Source organism: Homarus americanus, unplaced genomic scaffold, assembly GCF_018991925.1.
Source record: "Homarus americanus isolate GMGI-L3 unplaced genomic scaffold, GMGI_Hamer_2.0 scaffold25013, whole genome shotgun sequence".
Lineage (NCBI taxonomy): Eukaryota > Metazoa > Arthropoda > Malacostraca > Decapoda > Nephropidae > Homarus > Homarus americanus.
This window is the reverse complement of record NW_024722158.1, coordinates 969,631-994,566: the sequence shown is the minus strand read 5'-3', so window position 1 is coordinate 994,566 and position 24,936 is coordinate 969,631. Positions and strand designations below refer to the sequence as shown.

General features: G+C 37.9%; 1 protein-coding gene and 2 pseudogenes across 1 annotated transcript in view; 2 read left to right on the top strand and 1 right to left on the bottom strand.

Annotated features, from left to right (window-relative positions):
* Positions 1-24,936, bottom strand: part of LOC121862001 (bromodomain adjacent to zinc finger domain protein 1A-like) — a gene marked incomplete at its 5' end in the record, with an annotated part of 85,329 nt that overhangs the window by 26,354 nt on the left and 34,039 nt on the right. The window contains 6 exon segments of the mRNA XM_042359930.1: positions 2,508-2,655; positions 5,055-5,295; positions 6,045-6,211; positions 10,004-10,288; positions 12,487-13,300; positions 14,138-14,259. Of these exon segments, the coding sequence (XP_042215864.1) occupies positions 2,508-2,655; positions 5,055-5,295; positions 6,045-6,211; positions 10,004-10,288; positions 12,487-13,300; positions 14,138-14,259 (1,777 nt within the window).
* LOC121862053 lies at positions 20,606-22,892 on the top strand (annotated as a pseudogene).
* Positions 23,763-24,805, top strand: LOC121862055 (annotated as a pseudogene).

The following is a 24,936-nucleotide window of genomic DNA, read 5'->3' as shown; positions in this document are numbered from 1 at the left end:
GGTCGGTTCGTAAGAAATTCGTTAACCGAATTGAAGATCCTTATGGAAGGCAGTTCGTTAACCGAAATTTCGTTAACCAAGGCGTTCGTTGAACGAGGGGTCACTGTATACTTGAAGCAACGGCTCAGGAGTGAAGTAGCTACAGCATCTATACAGCATTCCCAACTTTTGGGAGGCAGCTTTAACTATATTGTGGATGTGTGGCTTCCATGACATACTAGAGGAAATGGTGAGACCTAGCTTATCTATTTTAGAACTTGACATAATGATTGCGTCCTGAAATGTGATTGGTGGGAGATCATCTAATTGGTGACTACCGAGTTTTATAACGGTTGAATTTAACCAAGTTTCTACCTCCCTATTTGGAGATGCTGCACAGATCCGCATTGATAGATGAAATGATATCAGCTCTAGAAACAGGTCTAGTTTGAGAGTTAGGAGGAAGGGGAAAATGTGAAGAAGAGTGAAAAGTAGAATCATCGGTGTAAGAACGGATAGAATTAGTTGTAGTGTGAAGTAAATCATTGATAAAAAGAAGGAAGAGAGTCGGTGAAAGAACAGAACCCTGTGGGACACCACTACTGGTAGAGAAAGAGCGAGAGATCGCTCCCTCAACAACAACTGCCATGGATCGGTTCTCAAGGAAGCTAGAGATTAGAGAACAAAGTGGTGGAGAGAAACCATGTATAGATACAGGCATTTTACAATCAGAGCCTCATTGAAATTTATTTTAGTTACAGGTAGTAATACTGTATCCCTCAAACCCAGAACTCTCCGATAACCAGAATTTAAATTTTCTCGGAAAATTCTGAGAAAATTTTCCCAATACCCATAATATCCGGGGATGGGGGAACTTTTTTCCGGGCTTAAGAGATGAAAATCAGGCGCATTTTCTGGAAATTCCGAGAAAAGTTTTCCATTACCCGGAAAATTCCGGGGATGAGGGAAATGTTTCCGGCTTTGAGTCATCTCGTTACCCGGAAATCTCTCATTCCCAGAAGTGCTTAGCACCAATTGTTACGGCTAATGGGGATATTACTGGTACCTGCACAGTATATGCAAAGAGCAACTGACATCTCATGGGAAGACCAAGCCCCTGAAGGAAAGGTGGGGGAGAAGAGAGGGACTTTGATGGAGGAAGGGGGGATAAGAGGTGAGGTGGGGGGGATAAGATGAGGTGGGTGGTCAGGGTGCAAAGGTAAATCCAAGGGAGGGGTCCTGGGGGTACAGACCCCCCCCCCCTTTTATCAGAAAATTCCATTACTTTTTCTTTAAAGTATTATTGTACTCAGGCAATTTTTTCTTAATAAGTAATTACTATTAACCTCAGAATATTTCCTAATATCAAGTGCATGTGGCTTCAAAATGCCTGTGATATTGGTCAGATTTTAAAAAAAGAAGCTGGGTGGGCTCATTTTGCTCACCATGTTCCACCACCCAAAAATTCTTGGATCCACAACACTCTTTGATATTCCTGGATCCATCCCCGAGGTGCTGATGAACACAAGAAGATCAAAGGGAAAGTCCGCTCTCATGGTGACTGCCACCTGACGTCACCTCACCTCATGAGACCTCTAGGTATGTAACCGGGTGGTGCCTCCCCACACCATACCCTCCACCCACCCAACTCTTTTACTATAGTTAATAATTAATTAATTAAAAAATATATATTATCAGTTTGCCAGACATTAAAACTCTTTGTTTGGAGAAAGTAACAAGTAAAAATTTTGTGTTTTGTTTTCAGTTGTTTTGGAGTAAAAGTATTTTAAAACCTTACTTCAGTAAAAGTACTAAAAAATTGGAGTACTTTTAAAAAAATAAATACCCAAAAATGTTACTCGAGTACAGTATGCAAGTAAATTTACTTAGTTACTTTACAACTGAGGTTATTAGTAACTATACCACATGTAACTGTCTCTAACGCCATGAGAAGACAACAATGAAGTATTACACAACCTTGACCCACATACAGCTGTGTTGTGGTGGACAGGCTGACCTATATATTGACAAAGGATATACAGGGTCTCTCACAAAAATGTATGCACATGCCCTTAACAGATTTGTGTAGTGTGTGGACAATGTTGTTGTTGTCATACATGGTCCTCCCTTGATGTGAGGTCTCCCAGGAGTGTGTCAGGTAGTGTGTGTAAATTTTTCCGAGACTGTACATTTAGCCAATGAACCAAGATACAACTACTGAAGGTACCTGGGGAGCCTGGCTGGACACATACCACAGTGGGAAGCTGCACCTGATATAAAGTTCAAAGTGAACCTAACATTAACTTAATATTTGTAGTGTACAGTCACCTACTAAAGTCCACTTGCCTCTCCCCTGAACCCCAAGATTTAGACTCATGAACCCAAAGCAATAAACCGATACATTATTCTGTCCATAAATGCTCCAGATTCACGAGTCTGAATCTCAGGGTTTGTGGTTCAGGGGAAGAGGTGAACTGGCTTTATTAGTTGACTGTACATAAGGACTGAGAAATATAGCGTCAACACACCTAGTGGCGGCTGTAGGTACTTGGGGTCTATAGACTGGCCAAGCTGTAAGATAGCCTGAGCCAAGTCCTTCACTGCCCGAGCTTTTAAAACCTCACTCAAGAGTTCTTCTGTATCCTGTTCACCGTTAACCTCTTGACCAACTTCCATCTGAAAATTATATAAACACTGCCAGCACAATATAAACAATGTATAACACTATAGTAACAATGTATAACACAAAAGTAACAATGTATAACACTATAGTAACAATGTATAACACTATAGAAACAAAGTACAGTAGGACGTCGATATAACGCGAGGTACGTTCCAAGAGAGGTCACTTTAAACTGAATTCGCACTAAATCAAAGTGTTGTTTCACTGGAATAATTTAGTTTGGTATTTGAGAGAAAAAAAATACTAAAAAGACTAAGAGTCTATCCAGATGTACCTCAGCCCATCTCCTAGAATAAACAAAACATTGTTTTTTGTAGTATTATGTTAAAACAAACACTCATAAATCAACACAGCTAAAATTTGGGGACGTGAAATGGTCTGTTTACTGGCTGGGAAGATGGTGGGGGGGGGGAAGTGAGGTGATATGTTTGACAGTTGATGCCAAGGTCAAGTGCTTATTTATTTATCTGTCCTTAAGAGTGACTCAGTTTTTCTCTTATAAAATGACACTGAACTGACATGCTCTAATTAATTTTATTACAAAGGGCTAAAATTTTTATCTCTTGTGAAAATATGACATTTATATTCAGCTTATTCGCTGTCTTGCAAGGATTCTAGCAATGTAAATTATATTCTCCTAACTTTAGTCTGTGATATTATATAAGAAAAAACTGTAAGCCTATAACCACCCAACCCTGGCTGGGAAGATGGAGGAGGGACATGCTTGACGGTTGGCACTGAAGGTCTAGTGAAGTATTTATTTGTTTATTTATGTCCTTTAGATTGAGTTCATGTTTTTTGCTTATAAAATGTCACAGAAGTGACCGGGGAGAATATAATTTACATTGCTGGAATTCTTATAAGATAGTGATTAATTTTAATATAATCACGCTATAGTTTGCACTTGACAAAAATCTTATAATCATTTAGTACATTATTTTGAGTACATGTACAGTACAGCTTTGGCCTTAGGACAGTGTAGCGTGCCCAGAGAAACATTAGGCGCGAATTTTAGAATATGATGCACCAGATTGACTCGCGCAAAATAGGAAAGATTCGCTTTAAATTAAAACATTGTCCGTAATTGTGGGTGTCGCTTTAAATCAATATTAAATTGAATCGCTTTAAATTGACGTTCTACTGTATAGTACTATAGAAACAATGTATAACACTATAGAAACAATGTATAACACTATAGAAACAATGTATGGCATTATAGCAACAATGTATAACACTAGAGAAACAATGTATGGCATTATAGAAACAGTGCCAACACAATACAGGGGTCCCCAACTTACGAACGCCAGCCAATAGAAACGAGGTCCCATAAGGTCAATTATTTAAAAAATCTGACATAAGTACAATGGTTCGTAGCAGCTACGTACGAAAACTAGCTCGCGCGGCGTAGAGGTGCAGGGAGAGTAAGGCATCGCACCCAGTCACACACCTTGAGGGAGACGGAGCGTCAGTACGCTTTATCCTCGTCACCTTACCGTGCGTGATCCAGTGCAAACTGAGATTTTTTTCTTATTAACTCTCTTATTTGGTCCTCATCATGGCTCCCAAACCTGATGTAAGTGATAGTAGTGCACCCAAGAAAAGGAAAACATTTGCAATAGAAGTGAAATTTGATGGACTGTAATTAAACGTTCTGAAAAATGCTAAACACCGTCAGCGATCGGTAAGGCTTCAGCCGCTCAACGGTTGGAACAATTTTGAAAGATGGAAAATTCTTGAACATGTTAAAGGACTCAACTATCATAACTAAACAAAGAAGTGGATTGATAATTGAAATGGAAATGTTGTTAGAGATATGGGTGGAAGATCAAAATCAATGGTGTCTGCCTCCAAGTCTAGCCTTGATTCAAGAAAAAGCGAGAAGCTTGCACGCTGACTTGAAGGCTAAATGTGGTGGTGAAAGTGATGGGTAAGATTTTATGCTAGTAGGGGCTGGTTTAACCGGCTCAAAGCAAGGGCAAACTTACATACCGTAACATTAAAGTGCAAGATGAAGCAGCCAGTGAACTTCCTGCTGCTTTAGCTAAAATAATTGAAGGAGGTTATTGTGCTGAGCAAGTTTTCAATATTGATGAGACTGGTTTATTATGGAAAAGGATGCCCAAACGCACGTGCCTTTCAAAACATTGTGAGAAAAAAAAGCACCAGGGTATAAAGCTGTCGGAGAGAGGCTGACCTACTGCTGTGGGGTAATGCTCCTGGAGACTACAAACTAAAACCTTTACTTGTCTACCAGTCAGAAAATCCTAAAGCTTTGAAGGGTGTTTTCAAGGCAGCACTTCCAGTTATCTGGAAAGTTAATAAGAAGGCTTGAGTGACATTGACCCTTTTTGAAGACTGGTACTGTTATCACCGCTGGCTTTTGCTGCCTTACCCGAACAAACAATAAATCTCTCGGCCTGCGACCACATACTCCGTGACCTCGCCAGATGTAGCAGCTGAGGGGGGCGGTGTGTACAGACAAGAGAACCCGGTACTGCTGAGCGTGTGGTTTGGAGGATGACGTGGCCACCTGACCTCCATGATAGCAGATCGCCCTCTCCAGTGATGTTCTGAGGACCAGCCCTCTGCTAGCAGTGGTGAACACCGACCCAAAATCCTGGCCGAGTTTTGTGCTGGAACAATTGACGCAGCACTATAGTCTCTTGGAACACCATACTGGTTCACATTGACCCGCACTTGTAAGTTCAGCCTAAGTGATGACATACCCCTCAGTACTGAAATGTTGTGGACTAATTATGCCTACTCGTTTCTCCCTTATCTGGAGCATTAAGACAATGCGGACTGAAGTATAACTAAGATTAATAGTTATGAACTTTGTATCATGTCACTATGCTTAATAATCAATTGTAATTAAGATGAAATTGTGTGAGACTAAGTAATTATGTATCAGATGGATCACCATGTTTTATCACACCAATAAATATAAAATGCATCAAAAGGCGAGTTTCAATCATTTTCCTTCGACTTGCCCATCACCCGAAGGTCCTTAACTAAGGCGTTTACAGGTACCTTAACCATTTTGTGCCTGAAATGGAGCATTATTGTACAGCATTTCAAAATAAATGCCTTTTAAAATTCTCTTGGTTCTTGACAATGCACCAGGCCATCCAGCCTCTTTAGATGACGTTCATCCAAACATTGAGGTTGTGTTTCTTCCTTCTAATACAACATCTGTTTTACAATCGATGGACCAGGGAATTATTGTTTCATTTAAAGCATATTACCTGAGAAGGACATTTGCTTAGTTTTCAGGGCGGCAACAAAAGAGGGTAGGACTTTAAAGGAATTTTGGAAATCCTACAACATTTTGGATGCTATGAAGAACATTGAAGATTCATGGGCAGAGGTAAAAGAAACCAACATGAATGGTTTGGGACAAATTTCTGCCCACAATTTGTCCATGATTTCAGGGGCTTTGAAGATGATGTTGGGGAAGTGACTCATACAGTGGTAGACCTTGGGAACCAACTCCAACTTAATATTCATGAGGATAATGTCACACAGTTGCTTGAGTTCCATGCTGAAGAACTAAGCAATGAGGACCTGATTGGACTGAAGCAAATCTTGTCAGAGGATGTAGAAGAAACTGAAACTCCAGGGCCAAAGGGATTCATTACAAAACACATGGTAGAAAATTTCAGACCTGTTGAAGGAAGATTGTTTAAATCTGAACAGCAAGAACCCACACAAGAAGAATACCAAGATTCATAGAGGTGTTATTGAATGTCTACGATGCTACAGAGAGATTTATGAAGAAAAGAAGAAAGTTAGTTCAACCATCACTTGAAATATGTCGAAAGGCAGCCAATACTAGTCCCAACAACCTCTGTAGCATCTACAGAACTAGTTCATTCTACCTCACCAGATTCTCCTGTTAACACCTACATCATCATCACCATCTTCAGTTTTGTCCCAATAAAGCCTCTGTCACTTCTACAAATGCCCATATCTACATGCAAGCCACAGCCCCATGCTTCATTGTTCTTTTACCGGAATTAGCCCACAACAGGGCCTAGGGGGGCGAAAAAATAAAAACAGAAAAATTAAAAATAGAAAAAAAAAAGGTTATACTGTATTAATCTACACCACGAAGATGCCAGAAAACCATCTTTTTAAAGTGAGACAGATTGTATGAGTATGGAAACACAGAAGAAGGCAGAGCATTCCACAGTTTGGCTGTGTGAGGAAAGAAGGATACACTATAACGGGTTATTCTCGTGTGACCGACATCCACAGAGAAACGGTGGGCACCGCGGGCAAGACGTGTGTTATGAGCCTCGGCCTTGCCGGCGGTACACAGGATCTCAAATCCACCGAACATTGCCCGTTAAAGTACCTGTAAAAGAGAGAGAGTGAAGCAACATTGAGGCGAAGAGAAAAGGAAGATAGATTGTCAACTAAAGGAGGAGAGTTAATAAGACGAAATGCCTTTGATTCCACCCTATCTAACAGTTGGACAGAAGAAGAGCCACCCCAGATATGAGAGCAGTACTCCAAGTTAGGACCAATGAATCCCTCATATACTTAAGCAACTGCTCAGGAATGAAGTAGCTACGGCATCTGTACAGCATTCCCAGCTTTCGGGAGGCAGCTTTAGCAATGTTAAGGATATGTGACTTCCATGACAAATTAGAGGAAATGGTGAAGCCTAGCTTATCTATTTCAGAATTTGGCAGAATGATAGCATCCTGAAATGTAATTGGTGGGAGATCATCTAATTTAGAAAGTGTAATTGGTAAATACTGAGTTTTATTACTATTAAATTTAACCAAGTTTCTACCTCCCTATTTGGAGATGCTGCACAGATCTGCAGTGACAGATGGAAGGATATCAGCTCTAGAAACAGATCTAGTTTGAGACTTAGGAGGAAGGGGAAAATGTGAAGAAGAGTGAAGAGTAGAATCATCAGCGTAAGAATGGATAGAATTAGTTGTAGTGTGAAGTAAATCATTGATAAAAAGAAGGGAGTAGGTGAAAGAACAGAACCCTGTGGGACACCACTATTGGTAGAGAAGGAGCAAGAGATCGATCCCTCAACAACAACTGCCATGGATCGGTTCTCAAGGAAGCTAGAGATTAGAGAACAAAGTGGTGGAGAGAAACCATAAGGGGGAAGTTTAGAAAGCAAAAGACTTGTGCCATACCCTGTCAAATGCTTTGGAGATGTTGAGGGCCACAACGAGAGTTCCCCATAATCCCTAAGAGAGGATGACCAAAGATGGGTGCAATAGGAGAGGAGATCACCAGTAGATCTCGCCTGGCAAAAGCCAGACTAGTGATCTGACAAAAGAGAATGGTGTTCAATGTAAAAGTTAAACTTAAATTTTTACCTTTCTTTACTGTATTTTGTAATACAATTTCTTCTTTTCTTTTAAATTAAGTGATTCAAGATGTATATAAGGACTTGGGCTATGATATACATTAAGTCCTCGTTTAGCAATGCCCTCGACAACGTTGTTTCGTTGTATTTTCGCTACTCTTTAGATACCCATGATTCTGACAACGTCCTGACCGATTCGTTATAACGTTGTCCCCCAACATGGACCACTCTGTATGGTGCATCATCCTCTCTCATCTATGCTCTCTCGCGAAGCATCACAGCATCCCCAGTCTTTGTATGGCTTCCACAGTCTTATACCATGGCTTACAGACTTCCTCAGTGACCGACGCCAAGCTGTACGCTTCCGAGGGGCTGTCTCCACCTTTCAGTCACTCACCTGTGGTGTCCCCCAAGGCACCAAGATGGGACCACTCTGCTTCCTTATGCTCATCAATGATGCCCGAAGAGAAACCCCTGCTCGCTGGAAATATGTCGACGACTCCACCATTGGGATCAGCATCAACAATTCTGCTCCCGACTATACCGCCCTTCAGGATTTATTGAACAGTCTCCAAAACTGGGCCACCAACAACCATGTCACCATCAACCATACCAAGACCATGGTTATGCACATCAACCTCTCCTCCGACGTTGTCCCACCCCCTTCCATTACTTTAGGTCCCAACACACTCCAGGTTGTAGATATCACTAAGCTCCTCGGCATCACCATAGACAACAAACTAAATTGGAAACCACACGTCAGTGAAGATGTCAAATCCTCCAGTTTCCGTCTCCACCTCCTCCGCCGACTCAAGTCCCTCGGAGTTCCTGCACCCGAGCTCCTCAGTGTTTACTCAACATTCATACTTCCCAAGCTCACCTATGCCTCCCCTACCTAGTCTTCCTCCCTAAATGCCACACAACATAAACACCTAGAAAAAGTGCAAAAGAGAGCAGGCAAGATTATTCTCTCTCCTTCCTACTCCACATATCAAAAGCGCTCAACACACTGACCCTTTCAACTCTCACTGACCATCACCACGACCTCATCTGCAAACTTGGTAAGAAGCTTCTGCACCATCCTCGACACCGGCTCCTACAACCACCTGAGATCCCTAGCCCGAGAATTGCTGTTCGACACCACATCCGCATCCAGCCCATACGTGCACGAACTGATCGCTATAAGAACAGCCCAGTCCCAACCATTGTAAAAATTATCAATAACTTGTAATAAACCAGTGTATTCACTCCCAGTAAATACTACTTCTTGCACTCTCACTATGTTGAAATGCCCTGTAGTTTGAGCTTTTCCCCATCTAGTTATTATATATCTTATTTATATTACTTATGTTATTTGTATATTATTTGTAATTCGAAACCCATTCCCTAAATATGTAACTGTATATTTTCAGCCTTCTGGCTGCCAGCTCTTTCAATAAACCGTTAATTATTATTATTATTATTAAGTGTTTTTGTTATAAATACTGTACTGTAACCATTCAAAATGGCATCCAAGCACCCATCATGTGTTAGTGAAGCTAGTACTGTGAAGAAGCAACGCAAGACCATTACCCTTGATACAAAAATGGAGGTTTTAAACCCACCACACACTTGCTCCACCTCTGCCCATCAGTGAGTACAATACAAAATGATTTAGTTTATTTATCTTTTTGGATGTACAATATAATATACACCATTTTCTATAAAAATTCCATTGAATTTCTATATATGTAATGTATTTTATGGTGCAAAGAGAGGCTGGGGAACATAACTCCCATACTTTATCTATGTCTTATGGGGAAAATTGATTCCATTAACGTTGTTTTTCAAGAACGTAACCACGACATTAGACGAGGGCTTACCGCAGTGCACATGGGGAACGTGTTCCGACTCAAGGACAGCCTCGGGAGACGAACCCGTACGTAACCCCGGGACCCCCGTACAAACACCGACACATAATCACAGCCAACACTATACAAACTTTGCCAGTTCCAACATACCCTAAGCAGAGAAATGCGCTTCCGGCCACCAAAGTCCAGCTCTGACTCCCTGAGGTAGCTGCCCTCCACGATGGCTCGTCTCCAGGCCTCCCGGTCCTCCAGACGGAGTGAACCCAACATCCCCATGTGTATCTTCTCTTCAGTCTCCAGCACCATGTCCCGCAGGGTGGCCTGGAGGATCTCATCAATGGGCGTCCCCGGTGGGAAGTTCAGATTGGCGTCTCCATCCTTTTTGGTTGTTAAGTTCCGCTGTGACTTGCGGATGGATTGATCTAAATCAGGTTCCTGTAATAATAGAAGATAAACATTACTTATACTTGATTACCGTCACACTTCATCAAATGGACGACTTTCACTGATGATGGCCACTGTCCCAACAGCTAACTTTCACTGATGATGGCCACTGTCCCTACAGCTAACTTTCACTGATGATGGCCACTGTCCCGACAGCTAACTTTCACTGATGATGGCCACTGTCCCTACAGCTAACTTTCACTGATGATGGCCACTGTCCCGACAGCTTTCACTGATGATGGCTTTTTCACTGATGATGGCCACTGTCCCTACAGCTAACTTTCACTGATGATGGCCACTGTCCCGACAGCTAACTTTCACTGATGATGGCCACTGTCCCGACAGCTAACTTTCACTGATGATGGCCACTGTCCCGACAGCTAACTTTCACTGATGATGGCCACTGTTCCGACAGCTAACTTCCACTGATGATGGCCACTGTCCCTACAGCTAACTGCCACTGATGATGGCCACTGTCCCTACAGCTAACTTCCACTAATGATGGCTGACCTCTTTAAGCTAACTTCTACATTTGATGGCTGACCTCCTTACAGCTAACTTCCACCATTGATGGCTGACATCCTTACAGCTAACTTCCACCATTGATGGCTGACATCCTTACAGCAAACTTCCACCATTGATGGCTGACATCCTTACAGCTAACTTCCACCATTGATGGCTGACATCCTTAAAGCTAACTTCCACCATTGATGGCTGACATCCTTACAGCTAACTTCCACCATTGATGGCTGACATCCTTACAGCTAACTTCCACCATTGATGGCTGACATCCTTACAGCTAACTTCCACCATTGATGGCTGACATCCTTACAGCTAACTTCCACCATTGAAGGCTGATATCCTTACAGCTAACTTCCACATCGATGGCTGACATCCTTACAGCTAACTTCCACCATTGATGGCTGACATCCTTACAGCTAACTTCCACCATTGGCTGACACCTTTCCACCATTGATGGCTGACATCCTTACAGCTAACTTCCACCATTGATGGCTGACATCTTAGCTAACTTCCACCATTGATGGCTGACATCCTTACAGCTAACTTCCACTAATGATGGCTGACATCCTTACAGCTAACTTCCACCATTGATGGCTGACATCCTTACAGCAAACTTCCACCATTGATGGCTGACATCCTTACAGCTAACTTCCACCATTGATGGCTGACATCCTGACAGCAAACTTCCACCATTGATGGCTGACATCCTTACAGCTAACTTCCACCATTGAAGGCTGACATCTTTAAGCTAACTTTTACAGTTAATGGCTGACACTTAAGGGTTAAGGACACTCTGAGTCATAAAGGTTTGTCACTAAAACTTTAAATAGTTAAATAATCCTCGCGTTTAAGATAAATGAGAGGAAAAAAAATCCCAATGACTGGTGAATGGGACAACCTACATGTAGTTCAACATAACAAGTTTGACAACATACAGTTATAACAGTCCACATACCTGACACTTTCACAACACACAGTTATAATGGTCCACATACCTGACACTCACAACACACAGTTATAACAGTCCACATACCTGACACTTTCACAACACACAGTTATAATGGTCCACATACCTGACACTCACAACACACAGTTATAACAGTCCACATACCTGACACTTTCACAACACACAGTTATAACGGTCCACATACCTGACACTTTCACAACATACAGTTATAACAGTCCACATACCTGACACTTTCACAACACACAGTTATAACAGTCCACATACCTGACACTTTCACAACACACAGTTATAACAGTCCACATACCTGACACTTTCACAACACACAGTTATAACAGTCCACATACCTGACACTTTCACAACACACAGTTATAACGGTCCACATACCTGACACTTTCACAACACACAGTTATAACAGTCCACATACCTGACACTTTCACAACACACAGTTATAACGGTCCACATACCTGACACTTTCACAACACACAGTTATAACAGTCCACATACCTGACACTTTCACAACACACAGTTATAACAGTCCACATACCTGACACTTTCACAACACACAGTTATAACAGTCCACATACCTGACACTTTCACAACACACAGTTATAACGGTCCACATACCTGACACTTTCACAACATAGTTATAACTGTCCACATACCTGACACTTTCACAACATAGTTATAACTGTCCACATACCTGGGAGGGATCTAGTTTGTACACAGGGCACGCCTTCATTGAAGCTTCTACTGTAGTTCTGTAACACTCTAACGCGCTCTTGAGCTCTTTTTCTCTGGATCCTCTACTGTTAAGGGACATGAATAAAGAATTCAAGTCTTCTACACTGTGGAAAAAGAACCACTTGTGACGATCTCGTCTCTCCGAATGCACCGGACAGTTTCTGGGATTAGCCGTACACAGACCAAATATATCCGGCATCGGACTACGGTCATCGTCCATAACTAAAGCTTCACCGTCTGTTTCCAGCTTCACGTCACCACTCAAATTTATGTCCATTTTCAACTCCGACTCGGCACCGTCAGGGGACAACACCGAACACTTCTCCGTCTTAACCTGGTGTGACGGTTGATTGTGATTGAGAGTCTGTAACAGTTTCTTACTTGGAGTGCCTTTGGCTTGCTTAGCGGGGCTCTCACTGCCATCATTTTCCTTGTCACTGTTGCTCTTGTCGTCCTTCTCGGCGATAGTTTCCGACATGTTCTTCTTGGCCTGCACTCTCAACACCTCCACGAGTGCGTCGGTAAGATCGGGATTGGACTGAGGGTTGTAGGGTGTTGGAGTCTGCCGACACACTCCCGGGTGCTGCTCGTTATCCTCCACGAACAGTCCGGGGAGAGAATTGAACAGCCAATAACGGCGAAATGCTCTGTCGTGGCCTAAAGGTTGACTGTTGACACCTTGAGCCATATTAAGCACCTGGAAAGACAAGCATTTTATTAAAAGAATTGAAGTAATAGCCATAAGTCTGAGGGCTGGTGACCACAGAGCTCCACTTCATCTCTATCCTTGATCCTACCGTCACTCCTTAAGCTGATATTATTTTTCTTAATGTATGAAAGTTCAATATTTCTCATTACTTAACCTACTTTAAATACCTCACTTGTTTCCTGTCAGTTTAACATAATTTTAACATTCTCCTGAAGCAATACATTATTAAGGCTTCTAACTCCTTTCTGGTGTCTACCAAAAGTGTCTACACTTCTGAACACACAATATGTAATAGTAGTCAGGATGAGCTTCCTTGCCAGCCTTGGTAGAGCAATGGACAAAGGTGTGTGTGTGTGTGGTTGCCCCTCGTGTAACCCGGGCAGGGTGAAACTATGGTCAAGTTTCTTTACGCCATTTGCCTCTGTCTACCCAGCAGTAATTGGATGTTAATCGATTTGCGGATCGTATTCCGGGGTAATGGTTAGTCAGTGCAATTGGTGAGTTGTCCGGTCTTCACGAACTGTTCCTTGACACTGGGTCGTGCAACTCGTTAACTTAGGGTGTGGTTGTTGTGTTGGCGACAGCTTTTACGCCTTAAATAAATTCACACCAAGGTGGCCCTTGGGCCAGTCATCCTCGTTACACAAGGGGCAACCATTATGTATGACTGATGTCATATGGTGTACTGTACTGAGGTCATCACAACTGGGCTCATTCTTGACACAGGGTTACACAGTTCATGAATTATCCAGGGGTGTGATTAACACTTCAGCCGGCCAATGACACGATTTGGGTCACTAGACGGGCCATGAGGAACAAAATGTCCCCCTTCACCCTGAGAGCACACCAGCCATCCTTGGGTCACTAGACGGGCCATGAGGAACAAAATGTCCCCCTTCACCCTGAGAGCACACCAGCCATCCTTGGGTCACCAGACGGGCCATGAGGAACAAAATGTCCCCCTTCACCCTGAGAGCACACCAGCCATCCCATACCATTTATACAAATATTTTGTTCTTTTAACTATAAAACAAAAACAACACAAATGGCAAATAAAATAAACGAAAAATCTAACGCATTTCAGATGCCGCAGATAGCATCACCGGCCGGTCTACGGGCGAGGTTTAGACCGCATGGGTGGCAAGTGAACGGGTTAAGTGGGAGCTTCTACACCACTGATAAACTGCTGCTTAGATTGTTCCAAGACAATTGTCCTCACTCACAAGGGGATAACATCAGCAGCATTTACAACAATTTTCCATGTTTATGTTGGGCAGCCATGACTCCCTCGAACTCAAATAAACGCAAATCTTACTCCTACCAACTTTGCATAAAAAAAAGGGCGAGAAGGCCCCCCACCTAAAAATAATAATGCGAATAGTGCCCTTATGAACAAAATTCTGGCATACTCAGCTATAAAAATTAAAGCAAAACCACCTCTTCTGTACTCAGTGTTAAACCCAGACACTAATTCTGATTCGCCTTCCGCAAAATCGAAGGGAGTTCGGTTTGTCTCAGCTAAACAAGAAGCAAACCAAATTAAAGCTAACGGCAATGTAACCCACAAAAATCACACACTTTCTTGGTATAAATTAAAAAGTTCTAGACTAAAACCACCAACTAAAAAAATAAAAGAAAGCAAAATTAAAGCAAGACTAACTTCATAAGAAATAGTTTGAGCAATGGCGCGGAGCCTACCTAACAAAGAATATTTACAGTTAGAAGCTCAACCAGCTCTTATAGTTGAATAAACACCTAATCTTAAACAGAACAAGAAAAAAAGTACTCCAATATTTAAGTTTATTATTCCAACTTCATATGGAATTACTAACCATACAATTAATGCAGTAAACAAACTAAAAACAGGTGAAGCATAGTATGGAAGAAAATTAGATTTTACAGGTACCGTTTGCTCTTTAGTAAATAACTTCACAGCGTCCGCAAAGGGTTGTAGCAGTCCAATAAAACCATCTTTATTTGGTCCTTTACGAATTTGGATATACCCTAAAATTTTACGTTCTAATAAAGTAACAAATGCAACACCCACAAGAACACAAATAATCAAAATTAAATAACTCACAAATATAACTAAAGCCATCACAAACTGTTTTATTCAAACATTTTTTAATAAATGTTTATTACTTATAGAAAACTCTATCTAATTAGATCCTAAGTCTAATGCATCACATCTGCCAAAGTAATATAGTTAATCTACACTTAAAAATTATTTTAATTACTAAATCCTTTCGTACTAAAGTAATTTTTGTTTTCTTAAAAGATAGAAACCAACCTGGCTCACGCCGGTTTGAACTGAAATCATGTAAAAATTTAAAGGCCGAACAGACCTACCTCCACAACTCCTACGCCATGGCGAATTTATAATTCAACATCGAGGTCGCAAACTTTTTTATCGATATGAACTCTCAAAATAAATAACGCTGTTATCCCTAAAGTAACTTAAATTTTTAATCAACAACAAGGATCATTACACACAAATACCTCTGTATTTTAAATTTAAACAGTTACAAATTATATCATCGTCGCCCCAACGAAATAATTTAGTATATAAATAATATTAAACTTTCAACTCATCTAATTATATACTAAATTATTAAGCTTTATAGGGTCTTATCGTCCCTTTAAAATATTTAAGCCTTTTCACTTAAAAGTCAAATTCAAATTTGTGTTTGAGACAGTTTGCTTCTTGTCCAACCATTCATACAAGCCTCCAATTAAGAGACTAATGACTATGCTACCTTCGCACGGTTAAAATACCGCGGCCCTTTAGTTTGATCCCAGTGGGCAGGTTAGACTTTATAAACCATCATATAGACATGTTTTTGATAAACAGGCAGAAGCTTTATTTGTCGAGTTCCTTAACCCACACCAATCAATATTTAAAATTTATTAATTTTTTAATATTTTACTATTTACAAAATTTTCTACTAATAAAATCATTTTATCTATAAATACAAAGATTATCAACATTTTTAGATACAACTACAAGAAGAATATAAATAACTTTAACTCAAAAATTAGTTAAAACACTTTACTCATATGGCTACTTCTAAGCCTAATTCAACTATTAAATAAATTTCTTCTATACTTTTTTATATTTTGAATAAGAAGCTCAACCCTCCTATTCTTACATTTAACTTTCCTTAAATATTAAAACTGAATTAAATTCATTTCTCTAAAAACCAGATATCAAAGGAATCGTTTAACATTTCATCACTAAATTAATATTAAAGATATTTATGCCACAATAACCTTTTTATCAATTTAGCTCTTCCTTTTTCGGGATCAAAAAACTACTTTTAAAATTTTAATTTTCCCTGATACACAAGGTACAAAAATTTACTTTTGCTTTCTTATTATTAAATTTTCATTTATTTCACTATTCTTTTACAATACTTTTAACTCTAGCCTTTATCTCAGTTTTCGATTCAAAATTTTAGATTTCTACTTACTTTTTTTATATAAAAATATTTTTCTCATTTATATTTTAACACTAAATAACAATAGCAAAGATTTATAATACTCAAAATATAATCGATTTGCACGATAAACCTTCTCAACGTAAGTGAGATGCTAAACTATAAAGCTTTATTTCGATTATTTCTAGGGACACTTTCCAGTACACCTACTATGTTACGACTTATTTCATTTTAAATGAAAGTGACGGGCGATATGTACATAATTTAGAGCTTATACCAAAAAAGCTTATTAAACTTTTTTTACAATTACATCCACCTTCTTTAAAAATAATTCTATTTTCAATCCGTTATAAATAAATATTATTGTAACTCATTTCTACTTATCTATCAGCTGCACCTTGATCTAATATATTTAATTTTTTAATCCCAATAATTAACTTTTTCAAGATTATTTAATAATGACGGTATACAAACTGTAAAATTTACCAAGATAAGTAAGATTCTGCGTGTTTTATCGTTTATAGAACAAGTTCCTCTAACAAGACTAAAATACCGCCAAATTCTTTGATTTTAAAGAATATAACTATTAATATTCAAGCATTTAAATTTTACTCCCAGGTGTAATAGGGTATCTAATCCTAGTTCATACCCCGGCATCTACAGTTTCATCTTTATTATATACTAGTTTAATTTACTAATTAACAATCTAATTTTACCTTTTATTAAAATAAACTAAACTAACTTATAAATTTTTAATTAACTGTTAACTAAATTACTTTTACTTAATCTTAAAGTGTAACCGCGACTGCTGGCACAAAACTTAGTCAGACTTCTTATAACTACCAAATCAGGCTACCGCCCATAATTTAATATTTTATACTGTGATTTTAATTTTCTTAACACGATTTCTACTTTTTAATTAAACTTATTTTTAATAAATTTACTGATTTTCTTTTTCCCCACAATTATTTACATGTATTTACCAGTTATAACGTAAAAGTATCAAGCAAGAATCAAACTTCCATGAGTGTACAAATAGTATTTTTTAATTTTTGACGATTAAATAAACGTACTAAAATTAAAGAAATTTGTTATCAACGTTAAAATTAACAATATAAATATGATTATAAATATAAATAATTCAACAAATTATATCAGTTATTTATTACCCAAAAAAATCTGTCCCACGCCCAAATCAAGCTAAAAAATTATGAAGGTAAAACACCATTTCATGCAGCTTTAAAAGAAACTCCGACAAAATTGAAAATTGTTATGAAGTTTGTTAGAAGTGCTAATTAACTCCCTAACAATAAAGTGAAGTTCTGAGTTAGTTAGCACTCTCCACTAACTTCCTAACCTTAAACAAAATATTTGAGTTATAGTAATATATCTACATATTTCAAACCAGAAAATTAAATTTTTAAAAGTGTTGGTCTGCTTCAAAACGCATCAATATACTAAAAACAGAAATTTTGATTATGATTTTTTTTTTAATTAAAATATAAGTATTTTAAAATTTGAAACCGCATATGGGTCGCTCCCATGCGCCCGCAACTTCAATTTTTTTTTTAAAAATGAGGATTTGCCTTCATTATAAATAATCTTATTAAAACTACCATATTTAAATAAAAAATTTTGCCAAAATCCAGCGAACTAAGCTGCTAAAATCATTCTTAATTTTGTATCATTATGATTTTCAATAAAGATACAAGTTAGGGAGCTAGTTAAGAATGTCAACTAGCTCCCTAACTTACTTTTTTTGCTGTCAACAGTAGAATAAACTTACCACGAAAAAAAATAGTTAGGGAGCCCGTTGGGAAAATCATGATTCTCATGAAACTTAGGAAAAACCTTTCTAATCTTATATTTGAGACCCTATATGGGTCGCTCCCATGCGCCCGGAACTTCAATTTTGTGAGAAATCTGACACAAACCTCTATTTTTTGCTCGAAAATAAAAGTTCTGGTCTTAAAGTTGAATAGAAGATTTCCCATACAGAAGTAAAACTTTGTACCTTCTTAAAATTGCACTATTTTTCTAATTATATATACATTTAAATATATGTAAGGAGAGAGCTCGTAACCTAGTCTTTCAACTAAAATTATACACAAGAGAGCAAAAATATATTTTTAAGGCGAATCTAAAATGTAAACTTATATAATTTCATTGAAATGCCTCGTCAACTGAAAAGTCGATAATTTAGCTGTATAAATCAACTAAATAAGATCCATAATGAAATCTAAGCCCTTTAAAATGGTCCCTTCTTCCTGAGGGGAGGTCCCATTTCCCAACGGGCTTAGATTTCTATTGGGAGAGGGAATTTTATAATTACAGAAGGCTGTGTATAAATCACAATTGTCCCAAATATATAATATTAAATTAATTATATACATTTATATGTATATATAATATATATATATACTACTATAAATTATATTTTCTTAATTTTCTGTTTTTTTATTTTTTATTTTACTAATAATATTTCTATTAACTTCATTTTATTAAAATATGATGCCTGAAAAAGGGCTGTCTTGATAGGACAGATTATGTAATTTTTTTACTCATGTTATCTATATACAATGGAATTCCACCAATTCTTTAAAGATCAAAACTTTTCGTGCCGTTTACACCAGTATACAAAAGATAAGCTAATTCTAAGCTAATGGGTTCATACCCCGTTTATGAGAGCATAAACCTCTCTCTTTTTAATGCTAATTTCTCCCTCTCAATTAATATTTATTTTGACCCTTATTTCAGGAACAATTTTATCTATTTCTTCCACTTCATGATTTGGGGCATGAGCAGGCTTAGAATTAAACCTTTTATCTTTTATTCCTTTAATTATTACAAAAAATAATCAATATTCTTCTGAGTCTGCACTTAAATACTTTCTTATCCAAGCTCTAGGATCTGCTATTATTATTTTTTCAGCCTCAATTATATTAATTTCCCCCAGCGTCGCACCACTTTGCTTGGCCCTTGCCCTTCTTCTTAAACTAGGAGCGGCTCCATTTCATTTTTGGTTCCCTCAAGTTATGGAAGGAATAAATTGAATCCAATCTATTGTGCTCATAACCATTCAAAAAATTGCTCCTATACTTCTGCTCTCGTACCTTACTTTTAACTATTTAGTCACAACTATTTTGTTTTATGCAATTATTCTTTCAGCAATCATTGGAGCAGTTGGTGGTATTAATCAAACTTTACTTCGAAAAATTATAGCTTTTTCTTCTATTAATCACATAGCATGAATACTTTCTGCTATTTTAATTAGTGAAAATATGTGAACAATATATTTTCTTTTTTACTCTTTAATATCTTCTTCAGTCGCATTAATCTTTCACTTCCAGCAGATTTTTCATTTTTCCCAAATTACTTCCAATAATGCTTCCCCATTACCCAATAAGATTCTTATACTTTTATCTTTGCTTTCTCTAGGAGGTCTACCTCCTTTCACTGGTTTTTTCCCTAAATGAATTTTAATTCAAGAAATAACCTCTAGTTATTTCTTCATGCCCTTACTGGTTCTTCTGGCATCTACTTTGATTTCCCTATATTACTATTTGCGAATCTCGATTTCGGCATTTGTTCTTTTTTCACCAAAATTGAAATGATCATCTCCACATCAAAGACAAAGATTTTTCACCCCTTTAATGGCATTTATCAATCTTTTTGGACTCTTTGTCCCATCAGTTTTTATCATATTCTAAGATTTTAAGTTATTTAAACTAACATCCTTCAAAGTTGTCAAAAAAAGAAAATCTTTTAAATCTTAAAATACTTTCATTTTGGTATCTTTTAAGCTCCAGTGATATACACATCTTTAGATTTGCAATCTAACGTCTTAATAATTTCCACTATGCAGCCTAATAAGAAAGTTTAAACTTGTTTATAGATTTACAATCTATCGCCTATTCCTCAGCCACCTTATCATGCAACGATGACTCTTTTCAACAAATCATAAAGACATTGGTACCCTATATTTTATCTTCGGAGCATGAGCAGGCATAGTAGGGACTTCATTAAGACTGGTAATTCGTGCTGAATTAGGTCAACCAGGAAGCCTCATTGGTGACGATCAAATCTACAATGTAGTTGTAACCGCCCACGCTTTTGTTATAATTTTTTTCATAGTTATACCCATTATAATTGGAGGCTTTGGAAACTGACTTGTGCCACTTATACTAGGAGCTCCAGATATAGCATTTCCCCGTATAAACAATATAAGATTTTGACTTCTTCCTTTTTCTTTAACATTATTATTAACAAGAGGAATAGTAGAAAGTGGAGTAGGAACTGGGTGAACTGTCTACCCTCCACTCTCAGCGGCAATTGCTCACGCAGGTGCTTCCGTTGACTTAGGAATTTTCTCGCTTCATCTGGCTGGGGTCTCATCTATTTTAGGTGCAGTAAATTTTATGACAACTGCCATTAATATACGAAGAAAAGGTATAACAATAGACCGAATACCCTTATTTGTGTGATCAGTATTTATTACAGCAGTTCTTTTACTACTCTCGCTTCCTGTTTTAGCAGGAGCTATTACTATACTCTTAACAGATCGAAACTTAAATACTTCATTCTTCGATCCAGCTGGAGGTGGAGACCCAGTTCTTTACCAACATTTATTCTGGTTTTTTGGACATCCTGAAGTTTATATTCTTATTCTTCCTGCTTTTGGTATAATCTCCCACATTGTAACACAAGAGTCCGGGAAAAAAGAAGCCTTTGGAACTCTAGGAATAATTTATGCTATGATAGCAATTGGAATTCTTGGCTTCGTTGTTTGAGCACACCACATATTTACTGTAGGAATGGATGTAGACACTCGAGCTTATTTTACTTCTGCAACAATAATTATTGCAGTTCCTACAGGAATTAAAATTTTTAGATGATTGGGCACCCTTCAAGGTACCCAAATCAATTACAGTCCATCACTTCTCTGAGCTCTTGGTTTTATTTTTCTCTTTACAGTTGGTGGTCTTACAGGAGTAGTTCTTGCTAATTCATCTATTGATATTATTCTTCATGACACATATTATGTTGTTGCTCACTTTCATTACGTTCTATCTATAGGTGCAGTTTTTGGCATCTTTGCAGGAATTGCTCACTGATTCCCTCTATTTACGGGCTTATCTATAAATCCTAAATGATTAAAAATTCACTGTTTAACTATATTTACAGGAGTAAATATCACTTTCTTCCCACAACATTTCTTAGGATTAAATGGAATACCACGACGATACTCTGACTATCCTGACGCATTCACCGCATGAAATGTTCTATCTTCAATTGGATCAATAATTTCTCTTGTAGCCGTTCTTAGATTCATCATTATTGTATGAGAAGCTTTGGTAGTTAAACGAACAGTTATATTTTCTTTATTCTTACCTACTTCAATTGAATGACAGCATGCTTATCCCCCAGCTGACCACAGTTATATAGAAATCCCTATAATCACTAACTACTAAAATGACAGATAGATGTGCAGGATTTAAGCTCCCGTTAGGGAAAATTATTTCCTTTTAGTAATGGCAACATGAGGTCACCTAGGATTCCAAGACAGCGCGTCACCCCTTATAGAGCAACTTATTTTCTACCATGATCATACTATGGTTGTGTTGATTTTAATTACTACTTTTGTTGGTTATATGATAGCCGCTATATTTCCCAATGCTTTTGTTAATCGTTTCCTCCTTGAAAACCAAACAATTGAAGTAATTTGAACAATCCTTCCTGCTATTATTCTTATTTTTATTGCTCTCCCTTCACTTCGGTTACTTTATCTTCTAGATGAAGTTAATAACCCTAGAATCACTCTTAAAACAATTGGGCACCAATGATATTGAAGGTATGAATATTCAGACTTTCTGCAAGTAGAGTTTGATTCCTATATGACTCCATCTAACGAACTAGATTTATCTGGATTTCGACTTTTAGACGTAGACAACCGAACTGTATTACCTATAAACACACAAGTTCGAATGTTAGTCACCGCTGCTGATGTTAGCCACTCTTGAACTGTTCCAGCTCTGGGAGTAAAAGCAGATGCAATTCCCGGCCGTCTTAACCAAATTAGATTTATGGTTAACCGACCAGGATTATTTTTTGGGCAATGCTCACAAATTTGTGGGGCTAACCATAGAGTTATACCAATTGTAGTAGAAAGTGTGTCAGTCTCAGCTTTTTTAAATTGAATCTCCTCCTCATCCGATCTATCACCCGATGACTGAAAGCAAGTATAGGTCTTTTAAACCTATCATAGTAGAGGTGCCTACTTCTGGTGGAAAAAGTTAGTTAATTAATAATATGAGCTTGTCAAGCTCAAGTAATTCCACTGGAACACTTTTTGATGCCTCAAATAGCACCTCTTTTATGGTTAAATCTATTTTTTATATTTCTCATTGGGTTTCTTTTGTTTTTTATTTTAAACTATTTTATAAAATCCCCGCTTAAAATGTCCCCTTCAATTGAACTAAAAGCTCAACACCAAAAAACCTGAAAATGATAACAAGACTATTTTCTATTTTTGAACCTTCTTCAAGAATCTTTTCATTATCAATCAATTGATTATCAACTTTTGTTGGGTTACTTTTTATTCCTTACCTTTATTGAGCGGCTCCTTCACGTTGAGCACTAGTTTGGTCCAAAATTATACAACTTCTTCACAATGAATTTCAAGCAATTTTAGGGCAAGCCACTAAAGGTTCAACTATTTTATTCATTTCTTTATTTAGATTTATTATATTTAATAACACTCTCGGGCTTCTCCCGTATGTATTTACTAGATCAAGACACCTTGTGATAACTCTTACGCTTGCTTTACCTTTGTGACTAACTTTTATTTTATTTGGTTGAATCAACCATACCCAACACATGCTTGCTCATATAGTTCCCCAAGGGACGCCAGGGCTTCTGATACCATTTATAGTGTTAGTAGAAACTTTAAGAAATATTATTCGACCAGGAACTTTAGCCGTTCGACTAACAGCTAACATAATTGCAGGGCATCTTTTGTTGACACTTTTAGGCAATATGGGCCCTTCTTTGTCTTTGACTTTAGTGTCATTTTTAATGTTAGCTCATATCCTTCTTTTAATACTAGAATCTGCTGTTGCAATAATTCAATCGTATGCATTTGCTGTCCTAAGGACTTTATATGCCAGAGAAGTTAACTAATGTCATCATCACACGGACACCACGCTTACCACTTAGTTGATATAAGACCCTGACCTTTAACAGGGTCAGTGAGAGCCATAATACTAACCACAGGGCTTGTTAAATGAGTCCACCAATTTAACAGACTTGCTCCTGCTAAGATTTTTAGCTACTATTTTAACAATAATTCAATGATGACGAGATGTAACACGTGAGGGGACCCACCAGGGACTCCACACCCAAGTTGTAATAAAAGGGCTTCGTTGGGGGATAATTCTTTTTATTGTGTCAGAAGTGTTGTTCTTTTTTTCTTTTTTGGGGCATTTTTTCATGGGAGACTTTCTTCAACAATTGAAATTGGGATATGTTGGCCACCAGTTGGTATCCAACCTTTTAATCCTTTCCAAATTCCGCTTTTAAACACAACTATTCTTTTGTCGTCTGGGGCTACCGTAACATGAGCACATCATGCTATTACAAGGTCAAATCACTCGGAAGCAATTCAAAGTCTTGCTTTAACTATTTTTTTAGGATTATATTTTTCAGCTCTTCAAGCTTTCGAATATGTAGAAGCTTCTTTTACAATTGCAACTCTGTCTATGGATCTACTTTTTTTGTAGCAACTGGTTTCCATGGGCTTCATGTTATCATTGGGACTTCCTTTTTAACTGTTTGCTTCTACCGACTTTATAAATGTCACTTTTCTTCAGACCATCATTATGGTTTTGAAGCAGCTGCTTGATACTGACACTTTGTAGATGTTGTATGATTATTTTTATATATCTTTATCTATTGATGAGGAGGTTAATTAATTTTTTAATATAACAAGTATATTTGGCTTCCAACCAAAAAGTCTAGAATTTCTAGAAAAATTAATTTTCATTATATTTATTGTAGTTTCAACAACTTTTGTAATTAGATCTGTAGTTATAATCCTTGCCTCGATTTTGTCAAAAAAACTTGTTACAGATCGAGAAAAAAATTCGCCATTTGAGTGTGGATTTGATCCTAAAGGCTCAGCACGGCTTCCTTTTCCTTTACGATTCTTTTTAATTGCAGTTATTTTCTTGATTTTTGATGTAGAAATCACTCTTTTACTTCCTTG